Consider the following 21,048-nt stretch of genomic DNA (forward strand, 5'->3'; position numbering starts at 1 on the left):
GACCCTGAGATCATGATCTGAACCAAAGGCAGATGCACAACCAAGTGAGCCACCCAGGTGTCCCTGTTATGCCTATTTAAAGATGGAGAAACTGAGGTCAAAACTGTAACACATTTACTAACTTGTCCACAAAGCTGCTAAAGTAGTAGAGCTGGGATTTGAACCCAGGATGTGCCTGGTCTTAGCCATTATGGCCCACTGCTTGCCAGGACACAAAACTGGCATTGCTGAGAAAGAGGCATCAGAGAGGAAGTCGAGATTTCATTATCCTGAATCATCATTTTTCTTCTTTTGGCCTCTGCTTTTTTATCTGTATAATGGCAGCATCCAGTCAAAAGGTCTTTAAGATCCCTTGCTTTTTCATCATTCTTTCAGAGAATTTTCAAGGTTATTTTTGACAAGTAGCAAGTAATAAGTAAGAAGCATAAAGTATTTTAGCCCTTTAAAAATGTTCTTTTGAGGGGCGCCTGGGTGGCTCAGTGGGTTAAAGCCTCTGCCTTCAGCTCGGGTCATGATCCCAGGGTCCTGGGATCGAGCCCCGCATCGGGCTCTCTGCTCAGCGGATAGCCTGCTTCCCTCTCTCTCTCTCTGCCTGCCTCTCTGCCTACTTGTGATCTCTGTCTGTGAAATACATAAATAAATAATAAAAAAAATGTTCTTTTGGGGCGCCTGGGTGGCTCAGTGGGTTGAAGCCTCTGCCTTCGGCTCAGGTCATGATCCCAGAGTCCTGGGATGGAACCCCACATCCGGCTCTCTGCTCAGCAGGGAGCCTGCTTCCTCCTCTCTCTCTCTCTCTGCCTGCCTCTCTGCCTACTTGTGATCTCTGTCTGTCAAATAATTAATAAAAATCTTTAAAAAAAAATGTTCTTTTGGGGCACCTGGGTGGCTCAGTGGGTTAAAGCCTCTGCCTTTGGCTCAGGTCATGATCCTAGGGTCCTGGGATGGAGGCCCACATCGGGCTCTCTGCTCAGCGGGGAGCCTGCTTCCCCCTATCTCTCTCTGCCTGCCTCTCTGCCTGCTTGTGATCTCTGTCAAATAAGTAAAATCTTTAAAAAAAAAAATGTTCTTTTAAGTTTAACTTCACCAGGACAGCTGAGTACTTAAACCTCAATACTTCCACAAATACTTCCAAATCAACATGAATTGGCTGATTAGGAACATTCTAATTATGCAATTCTGAAGGGCTCTACATAACAAATAAAAGTACATTTGATTTGTGTACTCATTTAATTTTGGAGAGTGGCAGTAATAAAATAATAATACGATGTGGATAGGTCAAAAAATGTGCCCTGATATATAGCTACATACAGAGAGAAAGAAAAAAAGAAAAAAGCATGTATTATATATCTGCCAACCAGCATGATTAGACTCTGATCCTACGTTCACTTTGACAGGATTCCACTCTATGTAGGCTATGGAATCTAATCATCGGGTTCATTTCCTTTTTTGTTGCCTTGACACAATCTGCCCCAGAAGCCAGAGAATGTCACTACCACACAGGAGCACCCAGGGCTGAGGCTAGCGCCAGCAGGCTGCTCACTGAGGACCATCGCACCTGACATTCTATGACTCTGCCTGGATACGAGAGTGTGAACTGAGGTGTGGGGATGGGGACCGGACCAGCAAACACTACACGGGGGCTTGGAGACTGGTAAGGGAGACTTACAGACAGATTCTGGCTCAGAAGGTTTGAGTAAACTATTACTTCCATTTATATATTTGGTTTCACTTTCACAGATTAAATTAGTGCAAAGTGGATTCCTTACTGCGAAGCTACCATTAAACTTGTTTGTTTTTTATTGAGGCTATAAAACAAGAGTAGTATTTTAGTGATTGGACTTATGGCTCTCATCTGAACTACCCTTTATATGCAACAATTCCTTTATTTTGACTACACTTACTATAATAATATCCCATGAATGTTTAAAATAAATATATGTTAAAAAGGGGCTACTGAAAGCGGTAACCAAATGATCAAAATGGCCTTGAAATGAATCTGTGTAGATTTTTAAGATATGCAAGTTCAGTAACGCAGCAATTGGCAAAAGTTAACACAAGTCCTTTCATAAATTACATAGATAACATAATTAGCATTTCCAAGCCTATTGTATTTCTTCCCCGATAAGCTTTTTAAAATTCCATCTAGTTGGTTCCTTCAAACTATTATTATTATTATTATATTATTATTTAGAAGAGAGTTCTTTACATTAAGTAATAAAACAGTTTTAAGGAAAGTTAACTTCCAACCACACTGGTGGGAATTTTCATACTGGCCTCTTCACATATGCTGGGAGAGATCACAAATTTATGACTGATCAAGATAAAAATCATCAAACTGAGTCCATTTCAGGGGGACTAGAAGAGTCTCCCTGCCCCTTTACTGAATATACCAAGATAACGTGGCTAATTTGAATTCCGTCCAAAAATCCTAGTTTTTTTCTAGAGTTTTGTGTTACTGATGTGAGGAGACGGTTATTCCTGAAATCCAAATACAGCACTTGTTTTGACTACTGCTTTTTTCGTTTATTGGGCCACAGTAGCTACTATGGGACTTTTTTTGGTGGTGGTGGGGATTTGTTTTTAATGAATTTAAAACACACCTGAATATCCCAAAGTACATAAAACAAAAGAAGAACAATAAAACACTACCCAGGGATGTACCACTGAAATTAAAAAGGAAACAAAACAAACACCCTGCAATTTTTTTCTAGTGACCATATCATGAGCTGGGAAGGTCTGAGAAAATCTCCCACCCAACTGCCTAATTACATGGTAAAGGGCTAGAACATGTTTCTTGAATTGCAAAGAGGGAGAACTAGAATTAAACAACAACAACAACAACAACAAAAAAAAAAACAGCTATTTTTGCTGCACCAAGCCCTGGGTGCAAGGAGCACAGAGGGATTACTATTTTTCACCTTGTGTCTGTTTAGATCGTCTTTTGCTCCTTCATCTAAACTCACTATCACAAGTACTTTCTGGTTTAAAGAGGGGTGAGGGAGAACACAAGGAAATCCAAGCGCTTCGGAAAAGGACTGATTTCTTGTAGCTGTGATTCTCTGTGTCACTGTGTTAAGTCGTGCTGCTATTCTGAAACCAGGCACACAATTTCTCCCTCTTTGTAGCCTCCAAACACACCCACCATACAGAGGCAGCCGGGCGTGCATTCTGGATACACATTGACACAGGTCTGGATGCAGACACATGGATAAGGAAGGAAGTGCGGCTTGATGGCACCGTTGCCAGCACCTTCCTGAAATGCAGTTTTGACAAGATGAGGACATCCTCTTCTTCCTCACAAGTCCATTTCTAACGTTTTGCCAAAAATCTCTAGGAAAACCAGCCTTCAACACTGCATTATTGCAGGCTTTCCATTGGAAGCGCTTTTTATACAGTGTTCTCTTTGATGACAAATCCCTTATGCTGGCTAACATGGCTTTTAAAAAATTCTGTCCATAAAGACAATCACAAAAGCAAAGCGAACTGAATCTTTCTTGAAAAAAATGGGAGGGAGATTTAATGAAGGAGGCAGGGGGTTGGCATGTAGCGGCGGGAAGAGCAGCTGCTCCCAGCCGAAGTCCTAAATGTGCACGGCTTGCTCAGTCCTGTGCTCAGTGCTACCAGAGGGGAAACACACACAGGTAGCGGCACTCCTGGGGAGTTAAGAAATAAAGAAGGCTGCAAGGTGACACTACGATAGAGGGCAAGTGCATTTTCTTTCTTAGATTGCAATGACTCCTGGCAACATTTAATGAGACACATTCCCATGCCAGGGAAAGGATCTGCAGTCATTTAGGAATGCAGTTAGTCCTATACCCTTTGCTTTCATAGATCCACGCGGTGACGCCCCTCTCATTTAGGCTACTTTATATACGCTTTTCTGATATGAAATCATCCAAACAGCCCATGATCCTACCTTCCCAGCTCTTGTCATCACACAATGCAGTCAGGTCGAGCTCAGGCACTTGGGAGACGAAGCTCTCCCGCTGGTCTTCGGCATCTGGAGTCCTCTGCAGTTTGGTGTCAGGTATGCCCGGGTGCTCCTGAATCTTCATTGTGGGGGTCTGTAATGACAGCACAACGTCTCTGAGTAGCTACGGCTCACCAACACCCACAAATGTCTGCAGCGAGTCCACTCTTTCTGGGGGAAACCTCCCAGGCTGCGGTGGTGGTTGCACCCAGCACAGAAACCAAAATCATAGCCCGATGCCCCTGGATGCTATCTGGCCACAGGCATGCAAATCGCCACCGTCCCTCTGTGCTCCTTTAACTTTTCTTCTGCGAGAAAGGCAGGAGGGTTTCTCAGAGTAGCTGCTCCTGGTAACTGCAGGCAGCTGACAGTCTTGATGGTGACTGATTGGGGCCGGGAAGGAGGGAAAGGAGTTTGTGTTTCCTTAAAGGAGTAGGGCTCTGCAGACTGTAAACAACAACAAAAATCCCGAGACTGCTGTTGCTAAGGCTGGAGAAGCAACATGGTGTCTCCTGCGTGCAGACTTCTTTGCCCCTTAGGTAAACAGTCCAGCAAGGCCCAGAGGCTGTGTACATGGACGCTCTCCTGTTGGCCCCGGCAGAGGCTTAGATCAATTAAGCGGGGCTAGCTGCACGTTCCCAGATTTCCTGTGGTTGTTTTCACCCTAAGTGTGGGGAGATCAGACTATTTACGGAGGAGCTCTGGGTATTAAAGCATTGTTGCGCAAATTCAAACAGCACAGGGGTTTGGCGGCTCATCTCGGCTAGCTGTGAGGAAGACAGACTCTGGAAATAAGCCAAAATTACATAGGGAGCGGTTTTTTTTTTTTTTTTTAAGAGTAAAAAGCCAAGAACTGGCAAGTCAGCAATGCATAATTTATATCTTACAAATATCCAACTGTCACTTGTTTTCCTACTATTCATCCAGTCTGAATATTAAATACTCGGCTACACTTGGTTTTGCTCCTTGGGGGCACCTACTCCCAGGCAGGGATATCTGGGGGAGGGGAAAACTCTCTCCCAAAGGCTGCTATTTTAGCTGCGTGATTTTATGCAAACAAAATTCACACTGAAATTCGTTCATTTTTTCTTTGCTCTTTTGGCATCTTATAAACCCAGCCACTGTCCCTTTCCCTTCTCTCCTAAGATTATAAACACAAGTATTTACTTCCAAATATTTTTCTCAAGAAGCACAGATCTGTACAAAAGATCTTCTTGGAGAATAACTGGAAATTCATTTTAGCAAATATAATAAAAGAAAAAACCCCAAACATGTGGAAATCATAAATGATTCCATTAATGCATGAGAAATGTTCTTCTGCTTAAAATAAGCACTGTTAAGGCTACCAGCTACTTTTAATAGCTGTTCAACCCACTTTGATATCACCAGGGAATATTCTAGGGGCTTTTACTATTATATTTCCATAAAATGATACATGAGGACCGCTATTTTCTTCACCACATTGGAAATAAAATGAAATACCATCCATCAGTTTCTGATGAGCTACTAAAGTCAGATGGAAACGTCAGGTAAATCTGGGGTTTTAAGACACTTTCAAAATGCTGCTTGTCTATTGGGGTTAAACCAGATTTTGCATTTATGCCGTAAGAGTTATTTGTTCCTTGAGCTGAATCCTAAGTGGACCAGGGCGGAATGACCAAATCCGGACCTCAGCTCATTAAGAACTATGAAGTCACGTAGAGTGCATGAGTGCGTGTCTTAGAATATGCATACAGCAAATAAACATCTTCTCAGTAAAGATTTCTAACACTCATTCCACTTAGAGACATACAAAAAGGAAGACTATGAGAAATATGATTCCGTGACGCAAGCACGGCATGCTGTTCCCGAGGCGCGTGTGTGGGCCTCCAACACTGCACTACACGGGGACGTTCGCGGGTCTTGCGCACAAGCGGACCAGCATGGCTGACAGTTGCTGTGTTTGGCGCTCTGGCTGAGCTGCTGCACTTCGCTGAGCCTCCATTTCTTAATCTGGGAAATGGGCATGAACAATTCCAATCTAGCAAGGTTCCTTTGAAGAGCTGGGAAAAGGCATGCAAGGCCATTAGCACGGTGCCTGGAGCATAAGGTACACACAGAGGAGGCCCTTGGTTTCTTCATCATTTCTAGGTACCATGGGAAGATGAGGAAAGCACTGGCACATGGCACATCTCCAAATGCCAGAGAGAGGGGCTGGAGATGAGACATTTCACAGCCATTCGAGGGGAACCATGCTACATCGAGGAGGGGTGTTCTTGGCGCAGGATGAGAAAAGAGCCACTGGGGATTCCCGTCGTGAATCAGCAAAAGCAATTCTGTTTTGGGGGCAATGTGGGTGAGAGGGGTTGAGGAGGAGGAACAGGTGCAGAGACAGGCCCCCAAGGGTTCGCTGGTCACAGCAGGGGAGAACAGGATGATGATGGTGTCGGGTGAGCAGACACTGGACTGAGAAAGGCCATGTGTGCTCGGCTAAGTCTGGATTTTAGCCTGGAGTTGATAAGGGAAAGCCATGGAAGGATTTTAGAAACAGAGTAACAATGGTGAAATGTGTTTTCCAGGCTGAAGCCTTACAGATGGGAGTGAATGCTGGTGGGAAGACCTAGAGGCCTAAGCATTGGGTTCTGTAGGTAGCCTGTGTCCCTTCCCAACGCCAGACACTGGCTTTGTTTCCTGCCATGCCTGTGTCTGCTCAGGGCACTCAGAGTCCTGCCGTGCTTGACATGACACATGTAAAATGCTGAAACACACACACACACACACGTAAAAACGTGTACTATTCATGATTGCTACATCTGTATTAGACCCATTACAAAGGAAATTGAGGTTACAAAATTTTTTCTGCATTGGAATTAGTACCCATTTTAAAGAAAGCTGAAATTGGAAAATTAATTTTTTACCCTCCAAAATGCAGAGATGTCTTCGTTCCTTCGACAACATGGGTTGGCGCAACCCCTCTGTGCTGGGCTCTGTGAGCCATGCAAGCTCCTTACACTGAGAGAGCTGACATTTTGGAAGAGGCTCAAGAATGCCCAGTGGGGTTCTAAGGACAGTTGATTGGGGTGCAACACAACAATTCACCTTGTGAATTAGTGAGCTGCCCTTCACAGCGCTGAGATGAAGTCGGCTAGTCGGGCATGTGGGAGAGGGAGACATTACTGCCCTGGGCAGGAGGCTGGATCCTATTACTCTAACAAAGAGAATCAGGTCGAAACTCTATCAGTTTATTCAATAATAATATATAATATATATCACACGATATATACTTATTACAGGGCCACTGTGTGCAAGAGATACAAAGATAATATTTATTCATTAATTCAGCTAATGATTTTTGCATACCTACCACATGCCAGACAATTTTCTAAACACTGGGGATACTTCAGAGGACACAATAAAGTCTGTCCTAACAAATCTTACAGGAAGTGACAGTAAGCAAAGAAAAAAATGTCAGGTAGTGGCAGGGACTATGGATAAAACTAAAGCAGAGTAAGAGAGGTGATGGAGGTGGGGGTCATGGTTTGCTATTTTCTATCCAGTGGTCAGGAAAGGCCTTTCTTATGAGGTGACATATAAGCAGAGATAAGAAGGAAATGTGGGAGTGAACCTTCCATGGGAAGAGCATTCCAGGAAGAAGGAAAGCAAATGCAAAGGCCCTGAGGCATGGTCATTGTGTTTAAGGAACAGCAAAGAGATCAGTGTGTCTGGAGTCACTGTGTAAGGGTGTTTAGGATGTGCCACATAGAACAGGGTATCACTCACATCGTAGGCCTATGTTAACCTCCATAAGCTTCTGGACTTTCTGGCCTGATTTCCCACATAGCAGGGGAAGGGTCTCTCCTACATAAACTGCACCAGCTTGCACAGCTCAGACACGCGTGCCCACCTCCGTCCTGCTGTGCTGTGATCAGTTCCTGAGGTTGCTCTTTCACTGGCCTGCTGCTCCTGTAGGCTTGATTCTGAATTTCTGGCCTCACTGGTCTCACCAGCACCTGACGTGTTTGCCATTTCTGGGGATGCAGAGTGGGCTGCTGGTGTGGGCCCAGGGTTTCTGCGCATATGGGAGCTAGGGCTGCTGCTGCATGGCCACCCACGGTGAAGCTGTTCAGGGTCTGCAGCAATATACATCAACATGGAAACTACTCTTCCCTCAAACAGTTGTTAGCTTAGACTGGGTGGGCCACCTCTCCAGATTGTCCCACCCTCTGTCCTCGTGCTCATCCTATGGCACTGTCCTTGTCTATTGCTTGTCTGCCGCTTCTCCTAGATTGTTCATGTTTAAATGTCAAAGACATTCTCAAGTACCAAAATATTTCTGGTTTCAATTTTTGTTGTTTACATGTTTTATGTCTTCAGGGAAAATGCAGAGTAAATGAATTACAGCAGTCCCCCTTCTCTGGGGGGGCTACATTCCAAGATACCTGGTAGATGCCAGAAACCGAGGAGAGGGCAGAACCCTAGAGACACTCAGCTTTTTCCTATACATACGCACCTATGGTAAAGTTTAATCGATAAGTTAGGCATAGTGAGATAAACAGTAGCTACTAATAAATAGAACAATGATACTGTAATAGACGTTATATGAAAGTGGTCTCTCTCTCTTGCCTTTCTGCTTCTTGTGATGATGTAAGATGATGAAATGCCAACAGGATGAGATGAAGTGAGGGGGATGATCGGGACGCAGCACTGGGCTACGGTGACCTTCGGGTGGTATGTCAGAAGGACAATCATCTGCCTCTGGACCAGGGTTGACTGTGGGTAACTAATACCTCAGAAAGTAAAACCACAGATAACAGGGGACTACTGCAATTGCACAGTTTTTAGCTCAGAGATCCCTGGGCCAAGAGGTCACACACCAGACCCCCGTCGAAAATGTACCATACAGAAACACATTGCATATTCTTGGCTCTTAGGAGAGACAATGTGGTACGGCAGATAGGGGATGGGTTTTCAAATCAGAGAGTTTCCATACCAGTTGGTCAGCTGCAAGATCTTCAGTGAAAACCTCTCTGTTCTTGGCATCCTTTCTTTGAAGCTTTTTTTTCTGTCATGTAAGTGTAAGACTTCATAGAGTTGTTATGAAGATTAAATGAAAAACATGTCTAACAATGGCTAGCCCATAGTAACTGTGAAAAAAAAATACGATTTCCAATTATTGAGTACCTCCCTTCCACATTCATTCCTCTGCAAGTGTTTATTGGACACATGGGATTACAGAAATTAACAAGGTGTGGAAGGAAGACATCGAACATATAAGTGCCCGTGACACGCATGTTATAACAGAAAAAAGCAGGCTGCTAGGAAGCAAATACTCAGAGAGCTCACCCTGCCTGGGGCCTCAGGTGACAGCCTGTGTTCAGGTCAAGGAAACGCTCTTAGTCTATTAACCCGATTTTTGTCAAGACCTGTCCCCCCTGTCTAACTGGACCTGGCTTTTCCAATCCTCAGACTTCATTGATCTTGCTCCTATCGGGACTTCAAATAGTTGGTGAATTTTTGCTCCATCTCCTCCCCTTCCCGGCACAGGATATAAAGAAGGAGCCTAGGAGAGTACCGGAGCCGGGAGCGATACCAGAGAGTGCACTGTGTAATGCAGTTTGCACAGGAAGGAACCACACAGTGTTAATACAAGAACCACATGGAACCATAAACATTTACTGTTTGGCCTGACAACAGAGGAAAATGGACATAACAGAGTTCCAAAATTCATGGGAATTCCAAAGCATCAGTAGCCTTTAGAGACTGGATGGAATGGGAAGTGAATCCAAACAAAAACAGAGCTTTTAAATTATTCTGGTTCTAACATTAAAACCAGTAACAAAATCCTAATGCTTCCATGGAACACAGCGAGGTTGCAGTAACACAGTGATTCATTTCATAAATGCTTGCTGACAGGATATTTCAGATTTTACCTCAAACCTGCTCAAGGCAAATAAAAGCCTTAAGATGCTTGATGATTAATATTAATGCTCAGTCTTGATTGGAAAACCTTGTCTTCTTTCTCTCTTTCCCTTCTTTTACTTTTGTTTCGAAGCAGGATAGAAAAGGGAAATGGTCTTTTGTTTATTATGAATGTCTTATTTGTTATCAAAGGTATGCTTCTAAGCTCTTCTAAGCAGTAGGCTTAGAAAGCATAAAGAATGTAAAAATATTGCAAAAGAATTTAACACTTCATTAACCTTATACTTCTGACATAAAATGACCTCCCCCAGATAAGGTAATACCCTTCTAAGCACTCAATAGTTCTTACAGGTTTTGCTTTCTTGATAAAAAGATTAGATATAAGGTTACAGTTTAAATATTCTGGATTTCATACAGAAGCATGAAATATTTCCACAATACAAAATAACTTATCAGAAGGAATTAAACTGAAGCATAAGATTTAAGCTCTATTGTGAACAGAACTTAAAAAATCTGTATTTTCAGTGATATCTTTTGGAATCTAGAAATTGTTAGTTTTTTTTTTTTTTAAAGATTTTATTTATTTATTTGACAGACAGAAATCACAAGTAGGCAGAGAGGCAGGCAGAGAGAGAGGAGGAAGCAGGCTCCCCGCGGAGCAGAGAGCCCCATATGGGGCTCGATCCCAGAACCCCGGGATCATGACCTGAGCTGAAGGCAGAGGCTTTAACCCACTGAGCCACCCAGGCGCCCCTAGAAATTGTTAGTTTTAAGGACGACCTTTCTTCTGGATGCTTCCAGACATTCACTGAGTTTAAAAAGGAACAAAAGAACAATGACTGGACTCCAACATGTTTAGGGAATAGTACACTAGGCTATTTCTTACATTAGTTCATTTCATACAGCCCAAAAGGGACATTTTATTTAAATGCCCCCCTTTTAAAACAGTCAACAAAACCAAAAGACAACTGACAGGATGGGAGAAGGTATTCACAAATGACATGTCAAATAAATGACATGTCAGATAAAGGCTAATATCAAAAATCTATAAAGAATTTATCAAACGCACCACCTAAAAAACAATCCAATTAAGAAATAGGCAGAAGACATGAACAAACATTTCTGCAAAGAAGACATCCAGATGGCCAACAGACACATGAAAAGGTGCTCAACATCACTCAGCATCAGGGAAATACAAATCAAAATGACAGTGAGATACCACCTCACACCAGTCAGAATGGCTAAAATTAACAAGTCAGGAAATGACAAATGTTGGCAAAGATGAGGAGAAAGGAGAACCTTCCTACACTGTTGGTGGGAATGCAAGCTGGTGCAGCCACTCTGGAAAACAGCATGGAGGTTCCTCAAAAAGTTGAAAATAGAGCTACCCTATGACCCAGCAATTGCACTACTGGGCATTTATCCTAAAGATACAAACGTAGTGATCTGAAGGGGCACCTGCACCCCAATGATTATAGCAGCAATGTCCACAATAGTCAAACTATGGAAAGAGCCTAGATATATAATGGATATATATAATGGATATATATAATGGAATACTATGCAGCCATCAAAAGAAATGATATCTTGCATTTTGCAATGACCTTTATGGAACTAGAGGGTGTTATGCTAAGCAAAATAAGTCAATCAGAGAAAGACAATTAGCATATGATGTCCCTGATATGAGGAATTTGAGAGGTGGGGGTAGGAAAGGAGGGGAAAATGAAACAAGATGGGATCGGGAGGGAGATAAACCATAAGTGAATCTTAATCTCACGAAACAAACTGAGGGTTGCTGGGGGTGGGGGGTAGGGATAGGGTTATGGACATTGGGAAGAGTATGTGCTATGCTGAGTGCTATGAAATGTGTAAGGCTGCTGATTCACAAACATTTACCCTTGGGGCAAATAATACATTATATGTTAATAAACAAAAATAAAATAAAATGCCCACCTTTTGAAAACCTACCCACGGAAATGATACTTTTTAAGTTTTGGCATTCTAAGGGATTCTTAACTTTTTTCCAATAGCCATCTGAGATCTCAGGCAGATTTCCCATTAGGTGATTAAAAAAATTAAAAAGATGTGCAACAAAGGGATAAACCCATGTTCACTTTTCAACACATGCATTCAAACGAAAACATATCTATGGCCACAAAATGCTTATTTCAGAAATAAAGTCACAGTTGTGCCTGCATTTGCGTTTGAGCCGCAGATTCTATGACCTGCCTCTCTCTCTCTGTGTTTCCCTCTAAGGAACATCTCTGAGACTGGGTTTAGTGTTCCACATTCTCATGGAAATGCTAGTCAAAAGAAGAAAGACCACTTTTCCTCAATGGCTGGCATCTGTGGCCTTAATCTTACATGAACCTAAGAGCATATAAGGAAAATTTTAAAGGATGGTATTAATGAGGACCAACTGTCTTTATGGAAAATGACACTGGAAAGAGCCATCCATGGTGAGCACATAAACGCTGGCTTCTCAATCTGATGCCATAGGAGACGTGAAATAAAATACCAATTAGGCAGAATTCTAGGAGGGATAACCGAAGTCTAGACTTACTTTTCATCTCTGAAATTTAGGAATTATTGTGGCATTACCAGAACACCAGATTAACACCAGATTAACACCAGATTAACCTAATATATTTAGGTTGTTAACAATAAGTTCTAGAAAGGGCTACACATATACAACAGTAAACAATGACATCATACTATAAACAAGGGAAAGGGCTTTAAAAAAGGAAAACTGATCTTTTCACAGTCCGTCCCTAATAACCAAACATCTATTTCCTTCATTGAAAGAAGCGCATGTCTTCCAGAGTTGAAGCATCACCCCAATCTTGTGGAGTGATGTCTTGTTTTCCTCCTTTGGGGCAGTTGTAAAAGAAAGGTGACACGGAGAGCTCAGGCTGAATTTTAACTCACTGCTAAATTTAGCTCCTAGCTGAACGTATGATGACAACCACGATTATTAATAGTGAATGCTTACGGGGTGCCAGCAGTGGGCTGGGTGCTGACTGGCATCTGCACATGGCTGACACATGTAAGAATAGGACCTGGCACATGCAAGCAGGATTTGAGATTTGTTTCCCCATGATTCATCCACTGCCATGGGAGCTGTCCACAAACATACCGAGGCAAACTGAGTTCAGCACGGGTTTAGCCACTTGGCTAAATCAGCCACTTGGAATTTATGAGTTAATATTATGGAGTCTATCCACAAAGGTTGCTCTTTACCCTTTTATCTCATAAAGGAGCACAGGCGTAAAAGGGAGGAACTGAGAGGACCGCTCTGGGAGGTTGGCAAGGCAATCTTCTTTAAAGTCACGTTCAATGGTGCGATGAATAAGTGCTTGCTGTGAGCAGAGGAAAAGAGCAGAGAAGGATGCAACAAGGAGAATAAAGCAATGCTTATCATGGGGGAGACTGTGCTCTGAAAACAGGTACCTGGTGTCAGGGAAAAAAATGCCAGCTGGTTGCCTGGGTCCCAAAGAAGGAAACTAAAGGAGTGGGGAAAAAGAGATGAAAGAAGAGCGAGGCTCAGCAGCTGTGAAGTCAGAAGGAGGAAGCATTCCCCTCCTATTACCTGGTGAGGCTGAAGAAGTAGACAGGACAAGAACTGAAGAGAGGGGACAAGATGAGTCCACAGCACTGGCAGGGAGCGGTGGGGAGGTGGCGATTCATTTCCATCAATTTTATGCCAAATTGTACACAAGTGTGTGTTTTTCTAAGAAGAGAGTCCACAGCTTTTAGATGCTTAACCTCTTGGATTATAGAATTCCAAGAGGGGGTAGGGACTGCAGCTGTTACTGACTCGTAGCTCCTAGCCCAGTACACGTACAGGGCAGGACTCACTAGATGCTGCTAACTCCATCAGTGCATTAGCACGATGTCCGATAAAGATTAGGAATCACTGGGTTAGAGGGAGAGTTCTATATATAACTCGTATTTCAAGGGTCAGAATTCAAGAACAGGCTGAAAAAAGCTTTAAATCTTGCCCGAGGGAAAAACTGATAAAAATACTGAAAGTGGAGTTGGAGGCATCTGGAAGTAGATTATATACACATATGTGAATGAAAAATGGGGTTGAGCACACCGAATGAAAGCCAGAGTTGGGAACAAGGGAAATCACGTGGGTCAGCATGGCGATGCTCTCAGAGAGCGAGGAAGACAGGAAATAACCAGAATTTTAAGATACAGACAGCATAAGAGAGTTAGATAGTTTTTTGCCATGGTTTACTTAAAATGAGACAAAACTCAGAAAACAAATGGGGTTTAATAACTCACACTGAGTTTATCTTAATTTGAAAATTAATGAGATAAATCTCAGTGACAGATCCACTAAATTCATTGTCTATTTATTTCAATCACTTAAAAATGCATAAAAACATGGAAGATCACGGCTTTTTGTTGTTTTATGGATAATCTAAAAGGAAATCTCCACCTTACTGAAGTTTCTCTTTGCAAGCAAAATAAAGGAATGTAAAAGCAAAAAGAATATGATTTCTCAAGGAATCTTTCCATTTCAGCAGTTGCCTTTCTGACCAAGCACAGTCTGTCAATGTCATTATCCCGTATTGACAGGCTAATAGTGCTTCACGTTTGCTCTCAGGAAGGTATGGAGAGCCCCTTTATGATCACAATTTTGTCAGCTACTCACCTCAAAATGCTGGGTATGTCCGCTGTCTTTTTCATCTTCTTTACTATAAACAACAGCAACAACAACAAAATATCATAAAATGTCAGTTTTCGAACAATGCTTTTCATCCAGTGAAATTATGATTTCATTTACTTTAAAAAAAGTAGGCTGAGGGGCGCCTGAGTGGCTCAGTGGGTTAATAAGCCTCTGCCTTCGGCTCAGGTCATGATCTCAGGGTCCTGGGATCGAGTCCCGCATTGGGCTCTCTGCTTGGCAGGGAACCTGCTTTCTCCTCTCTCTCTCTCTGTCTGCCTCTCTGCCTACTTGTGATCTCTCTCTGTCAAATAAATAAATAAAATATAAAAAAAAAAAAGTAGGCTGAATGTCTCTAAATTAAATTCTTGTAAAATTCAAAAACAAAACAGAACAAAAAGTCAAAATAAAACAAAACTAGAAACACAACCATGAGTAGGGTTATTTGTCTAAAAATAGCACCATGGCAGATTTTCTATTCTAAGCATTTTCCTTGCTACAAAATACTATTGGTAAACATACAGACCTTTAATTCTTTCTAGTTCTTGAAATGCACATTGTATTAAGTGAGAAAAAAAAGCAAACTATTCATGCTCTTAATAAGCAATGTGATGAGAAAATGCTAAAATTACCTTTCATCAGACATCAGTTCAACATTGTCAGGTCCAGCCCTCTCATGAGAAGGTGTGGAATTGGGGCTTTCCATATTCTGTAACAAAACAAAACATGGTTACCCAATAGGAATGGTAAAAAATAAGCAATAGCAGATCCTCATCCTCCTTTATTTAAAATAGAAAAATCAGATAATATACAGATATGAATGAATTCTAGTTCTCATATTTCTATCTTTGTTAAAACTAGTAAAATCATGAAAGTTTCATATATGCTGTTTGCATAGAATTGGATGGTGAATTTTATCATCCCTTTAATGAAGATATCTGATACCATTGTGGAAACCATCGTTGTATTCTATAATGTCCTTGTTAGGTATCATCTATATCTTACAGCTAAACATAGCAAAACCCAGACTGTCAGAACATTAGGATAAAATTAGAATTAGAACTAAGGAATCTGACCTTGAATCCTTTCTGAAACCAATGGAACATTCATTGCTCATTTAATATATTTTCAGGATAAATTGCCAATATAATGTGGGATAACATATAGCTTATACCCAAACTGCTAATTATCCATGAATAGAAATGATGTTAATATAAGAACCTTTCTTTCTGTGATATTTAACATTAGTCCTTGTGTTATTTGCTAGGATGGAAAAAATATAAACAGGAAACTTACTTTGAATAGTGTGTATTTCAGGCTCACCAAGAGAGCTTAACATTTATCAGGAGGCATACCTGTAAGGTTTTTTTGACATGGCCAATGCTTTCTGAATACAATTCAGGTGACTGAGCATAGCATAAGTAAGCCAACCCCATGAAGGAATATTACAAAAAAGCAAACAAGAGCTCATTTATATTCAGTAAACTGAAAAAAAAAAAAAAGAGCTGCCTTAGAGATCTGAACCCAATTTTCACTTAACTCAAAGATTCATACCTGCCTTAAAAGGACATTAAGCACAACCAACCTATTCTATGTCATCAGAATGACACATATTGAAGCAACATGTGTTCATCTACATATTTATAACCTCCCATTGTGAAAAACCTTTTACAAAGTAAATCTGATTAAGGTTCACAATATTCCCGTGAAGTTGACATATATAAAAATCCTCACAAAATAAACACATAATTAGAGTAGAAAACTAATCTTTGGCTTGGTAGATGAATGAATTGTTTTCCTTTTATGTTGGTTTGGCTAATTTATCTGGAATTCTGGAAGTTTAAAACCTTGGGCTCCATCAGACAGTAGAAACAAAGGGAGACAGAGCACAACATAATAGAATGGTGCCTCTGGAGTTGGGATCTTTGGGTTTGAATCCTACCTCTATCATTTACCAACTCTATGAACCTATTTGACCCTCAATGTCCACATCTGGAAACTGGAGATGGCAAAATAAACATAATTACATAGGTGGCCTTGAAGATTAAAGGAAATAATGCACGTAAACAACGTGAATAATACCTGGTACATTAAAAGGATATTTTACTACTATTTCTCCAGTTAAGGCGATGTTCCAGATAGTGTCTGTGTCTGACATTACTAAACATCAATTTACACACTTAGATAATTTACACAGTTCGTTTTAGAAAGGATCTGAGAAATAAAAATTATGACAACATTCAATTATATTTACATTTTTATAACTCTAAAGTTTGAGTTAGAAGAGGCCTCTCTGAAATGGCCCTCCTTAAACCAAAGCATAATTGCTCTTATTACCTGAATGTGATCTTCCTGATAAAGGGGGTTATATCTATGACAAAGAATCTGTGTTTGTTCTCACTGGTGATCTTCAATAGATTATCAAAAACTTTAGTGTAAGATCTAGTGCAATAGCATTAGTTTTTTTCTAAAGCTCTGAAACCTGAATTCCTAGGGAAGCACAACCCTCTACCCTCAGATCATTTTTAAAACAGTGTCAATGAAATACATAATTAATTATACGCAAATGGCTACTTCAGAATAAATAAAAATCTTCACCTTAAGGCTAGGAAATATTCAGAAAGAGGGAAGAGAAAGTAAACCACAGTAGTATTATATAAATTTAGATATTTCAGTAAAATTTTTTTCCCTATACAAAAAGAACCAAGATATAAATGTTTATAGGTTCTGAGAATTATAGAAAAAAAGACAGTTATGTTATACAGTGGAAGACTTTGCAAAAAGCAGTTGTAAAATGTGAGAAAGTCTGGCTGATCTCCAGGGTTAAAACTAGTAAGCAGTAACTAGTAAGGGTGGACTCCCTCCCCCACCCACTTTTTAAAAAAATGTTTGATCCCTATGTTTAAGAACTTCCCAAGGATCTGTTTTTTATGGATGTAATAGACAAAGGATGACTTTCAATATTGTTCCATATTCCTCTCTAAGGCTTTATAATAATTCCAATTTTCATGTTGTCCACACATTGGAAACTGTTGAATATTCATGAGCTGCTCTCACTAACGTGGTAGGCAAGCACACAGTGTTCCTTCGCTAAGGCAGTTGCCCCTATACCTTTTGGACACAGGAACATGTCAAGAACGTGTTACAACTGGCAGCCTATCTCATTTTTCTTCAGAATGAAACAAGGGTGGTAAAGGTCTCTGAATACAGTAACAGAAGTACCGTTCGTTTCCACTAGGGGAAAACAAGTGATAAATTCTAACTTCCATTCTTTGCCTAAAGTTTAGGGAGGGAAGATTAAGACAAAGAGATCAGCTATTCCCCCCACTTCACTGAGATGGGAGAAGGGGAAAATGGAATGCGCAGCTCAAAAGAACAGCTGAAACACAGAGGCTTCCACTGTATGGGAAGTATGCTACTGGACTCTCAAATGTTCTGCAGCTGTAATAGTACTTGTCTTAGTGGAAAACACAGACTTGATGTCTTTTGGAAGTTTTGAACTGTTTTATGTCCCAAACACTTCTCTAAGTGTGGTAAAAGAGTAGCTTATTAATGTTTGCATTTATGAAATGTTAAAGTAATAAAACTTATAAAAATGTTATTGCATTGATTTTTACTTTAACTGATCTTCTAAACTCAGGATCTTTTTAATAGGTAATTTTAAGAAATAGCAAAGAACAGATCATGACTTTAAGAATAATTTAATGTAGGGGTGCCTGGGTGGCTCAGTGGGTTAAAGCCGCTGCCTTCGGCTCGGGTCATGATCCCAGGGTGCTGGGATCGAGCCCCGCATCAGGCTCTCTGCTCAGCGGGGAGCCTGCTTCCCTTCCTCTCTCTCTCTGCCTGCCTCTCTGCCTACTTGTGATCTCTGTCTGTCAAATAAATAAATAAAATCTTAAAAAAAAAAGAATAATTTAATGTAACTGCTTCTTGAATTGCATGAAAAAAAAACAGATAAAGCTTGCTTCATTTAAGTCTTACCAGTGACTTTCAAAACACACAGATGTGCTATGATAGAATTTATTTGGACAGTTTTTGGGTGTCAGAAGGGACTGAATTTTAGGAACCACCCTCCTCAATTATAAAAATAACCTCAAATCTAAAAAGAGCAAAATCCTTGAAAAAATTAGCTTTAGACTGTGGAATTTGTTTTCAATTGTTCCCCGTGGCCCCCTCTCTGTTGAGGCATTGAAAGCTGGGCTCAAAACCTATTTGACCACTGAAGCCCTTGAAAACACTTGGAGCAAAAACAAATTTGTCTTCTAAAACCATAAAATGCTGACAAAGCCTTTATAGAGGACACTGAAAAAAAAATGTTTTCCCTCCATATACAAACAGTTCAGTCTGAAGGCTCAGAGAACACTGCTAGTCAAAACAGGTTCATTATTCTAACCTTGAGCTCTAAGAGAAGGAGAATATTTGATACACTCTCATTAACAAAGGTTTAATGTGCATATGAGTTTCTTTTTATACCCTTTCAAACATTTTATGTTTTACCGCTTAAAACGACTGGGTAATTAATCCATATTTGAAAAGAACTACTGATATGATACAAGGATGCGGATAGAAGAGCTTGCTAGCTATCCACTGAAATCTCTCTTCCTTCCACAGAAATGAAGTAGCTACATGCCCAGAAGCAATGCATTTGCCAATCTCTCTGGCGGTGAGATATGGCCATGTGACTAACTCTTCAACAGGATGCACAATGCAATGTGTGTGGCTTCTAGGTCTGGCCAATCAAGCTACCCCAGCCAGCACATTCCTCAACACTCACGCTCTCCTTCTGTGAGTGGGACAGGAGATAAAACCACCATCATTCATTGGAAGCTACTTGAAGTTGACAGAGAGGAACATGGTCTGGCACAGAGCAAGTCTTCTACTCCTCTCTCTGGCCCTCAACTTCTATTTTAGGTTGTTATGGGAGAAGGAACATTTACTGTGTTTAAGACATTGCGTTTTGGGGCTTGTTATACAAGTTACCCTAAAAAATATGGCAACCATTCATGTGCTCCTTTTTTTTCAACACATTTTTTTGATGAGTGCTGAACTCTGCTGGGCATTGGGGAAAGGTGAACCAGACACTGGTTCTTGTCATCATGACTTTTGTGTTTTGGTTACTGCTCCAACTGTAGTTTGCTACACTGTTAATATTATCTTTATTTCTAAGGTAGGTTCTTTCTGAATGATAACGCTAAACATTAATTGGCAAAACATAAAATTCAAAGTGGTCAGCACCTTCTTTCCCTATTCAATACTATGCAAAGGAAAGAAATTCTAGATGTGTGTATAAATGTGGTGAGCTTAAAAAGCTAGAAGAGTATTTATTTTTCTTAGATGAAGGGGTAGGTTGTGGTTAGAATATAGGGACAGACCTTTGGTGTAATGTAAACGAGGGAGATGGGCAAACCGTTCAAGTTTCTGAAGAAAAGGTCTTTAGATCAAAGTAAGTTATAATCAAATTCCACCCCTCCTCCAGGCTCCATCCCTTATCAATTACTCAAGAACATTGATCCCGCAATAGATCCCCTTCTCTTATACATCATTCCCTCCTCTTTTGGTTTATCTTGCCATATCACTGTTTTGTTTTGTTTTGTTTTGTTTTTTAAGATTTTGTTATTTGAGAGAGAGAGAACATGAGTGTGTGTTGCGGAATAGAGGGAGAGGGAGAAGCAAATCCCCGCTGAGCAGGGAACCTGACACAGGGTTTGAACCTAGGACCCTGAGATCAGGACCTGAGTCAAAGGCAGATGCTTAACCACTGAGCCACCCAGGCGCCCCCATGTCACTGTCGTTAAAACCCCTCTCCTGATCTTGCCTTATCTTCAGCTGCTGCTTCATTTTTCTTCACCCATAAAGTGCCAAACCTGTTAAAAAAAACTTTCCATACCTGCAGTACCCAATTCATTTCTCCTGATTCTTTCTTGTACCTATTTAACTAGATGTTTTCCTCTCTCTTCCGCCCAAATCTACCATGAAGGTAAATGTGGTGAGCTATAAACATGTAAAATTACTATTCACTCACTATCCCCATTTCTCTCTTTGGATGTGCTCTTAACTGACATCTAATAAGGCTCTTGCCCACATGTTTGCACTGAAGTTTGCTATTTGCTCCTTCTTAATCTTTACTGCTTATACCTTCTCATCTGCCTATCCACTAAATGTCGGTATGTCCCAACGCGCTGTCATAGCTCAGACCAGCCCAAGGCTTTAAATGCCACCTGGTGCCAAAGACTTCCAAACTTATTTCATTTCTCCCTTGAACTCTGGATTCACGTATCTAACTGCCTACTTGATTTTCTACTAATAGTCACCATCCTTCCAGCTAGCTTTTCCAAAGGTGACTCTGAGACCTTTGGAAAAGCTAGCTGAGACACTCCCCTCTTTCTTCACACCCACATCCAATCTATTAGAAAATCCTCTTGTTTCTACTTTAAAATACACCCATGTCTGACCTTACCACCTCCACAGCCATCGTCCTGGCCTAAATCGATATCATCTCCCACTT

General features: G+C 41.0%; 1 protein-coding gene across 13 annotated transcripts in view; it reads right to left on the reverse strand.

Moving 5' to 3' along the window:
• Positions 1 to 21,048, reverse strand: part of FAM13A (family with sequence similarity 13 member A) — a 353,806-nt gene that overhangs the window by 33,393 nt on the left and 299,365 nt on the right. For all 13 annotated transcript variants that reach the window (XM_047717965.1, XM_047717964.1, XM_047717962.1 and 10 more), the window contains 3 exons: positions 15,176 to 15,252; positions 14,532 to 14,574; positions 3,917 to 4,064 (listed from right to left, as the gene is read on the reverse strand). In XM_047717965.1, coding sequence (XP_047573921.1) covers positions 3,917 to 4,064; positions 14,532 to 14,574; positions 15,176 to 15,252 — 268 coding nt within the window. The remainder of the gene's footprint in view (positions 1 to 3,916; positions 4,065 to 14,531; positions 14,575 to 15,175; positions 15,253 to 21,048) is intronic.

This window comes from Lutra lutra, chromosome 2 (assembly GCF_902655055.1).
Source record: "Lutra lutra chromosome 2, mLutLut1.2, whole genome shotgun sequence".
In the NCBI taxonomy this organism is placed as follows: Eukaryota; Metazoa; Chordata; class Mammalia; order Carnivora; family Mustelidae; genus Lutra; species Lutra lutra.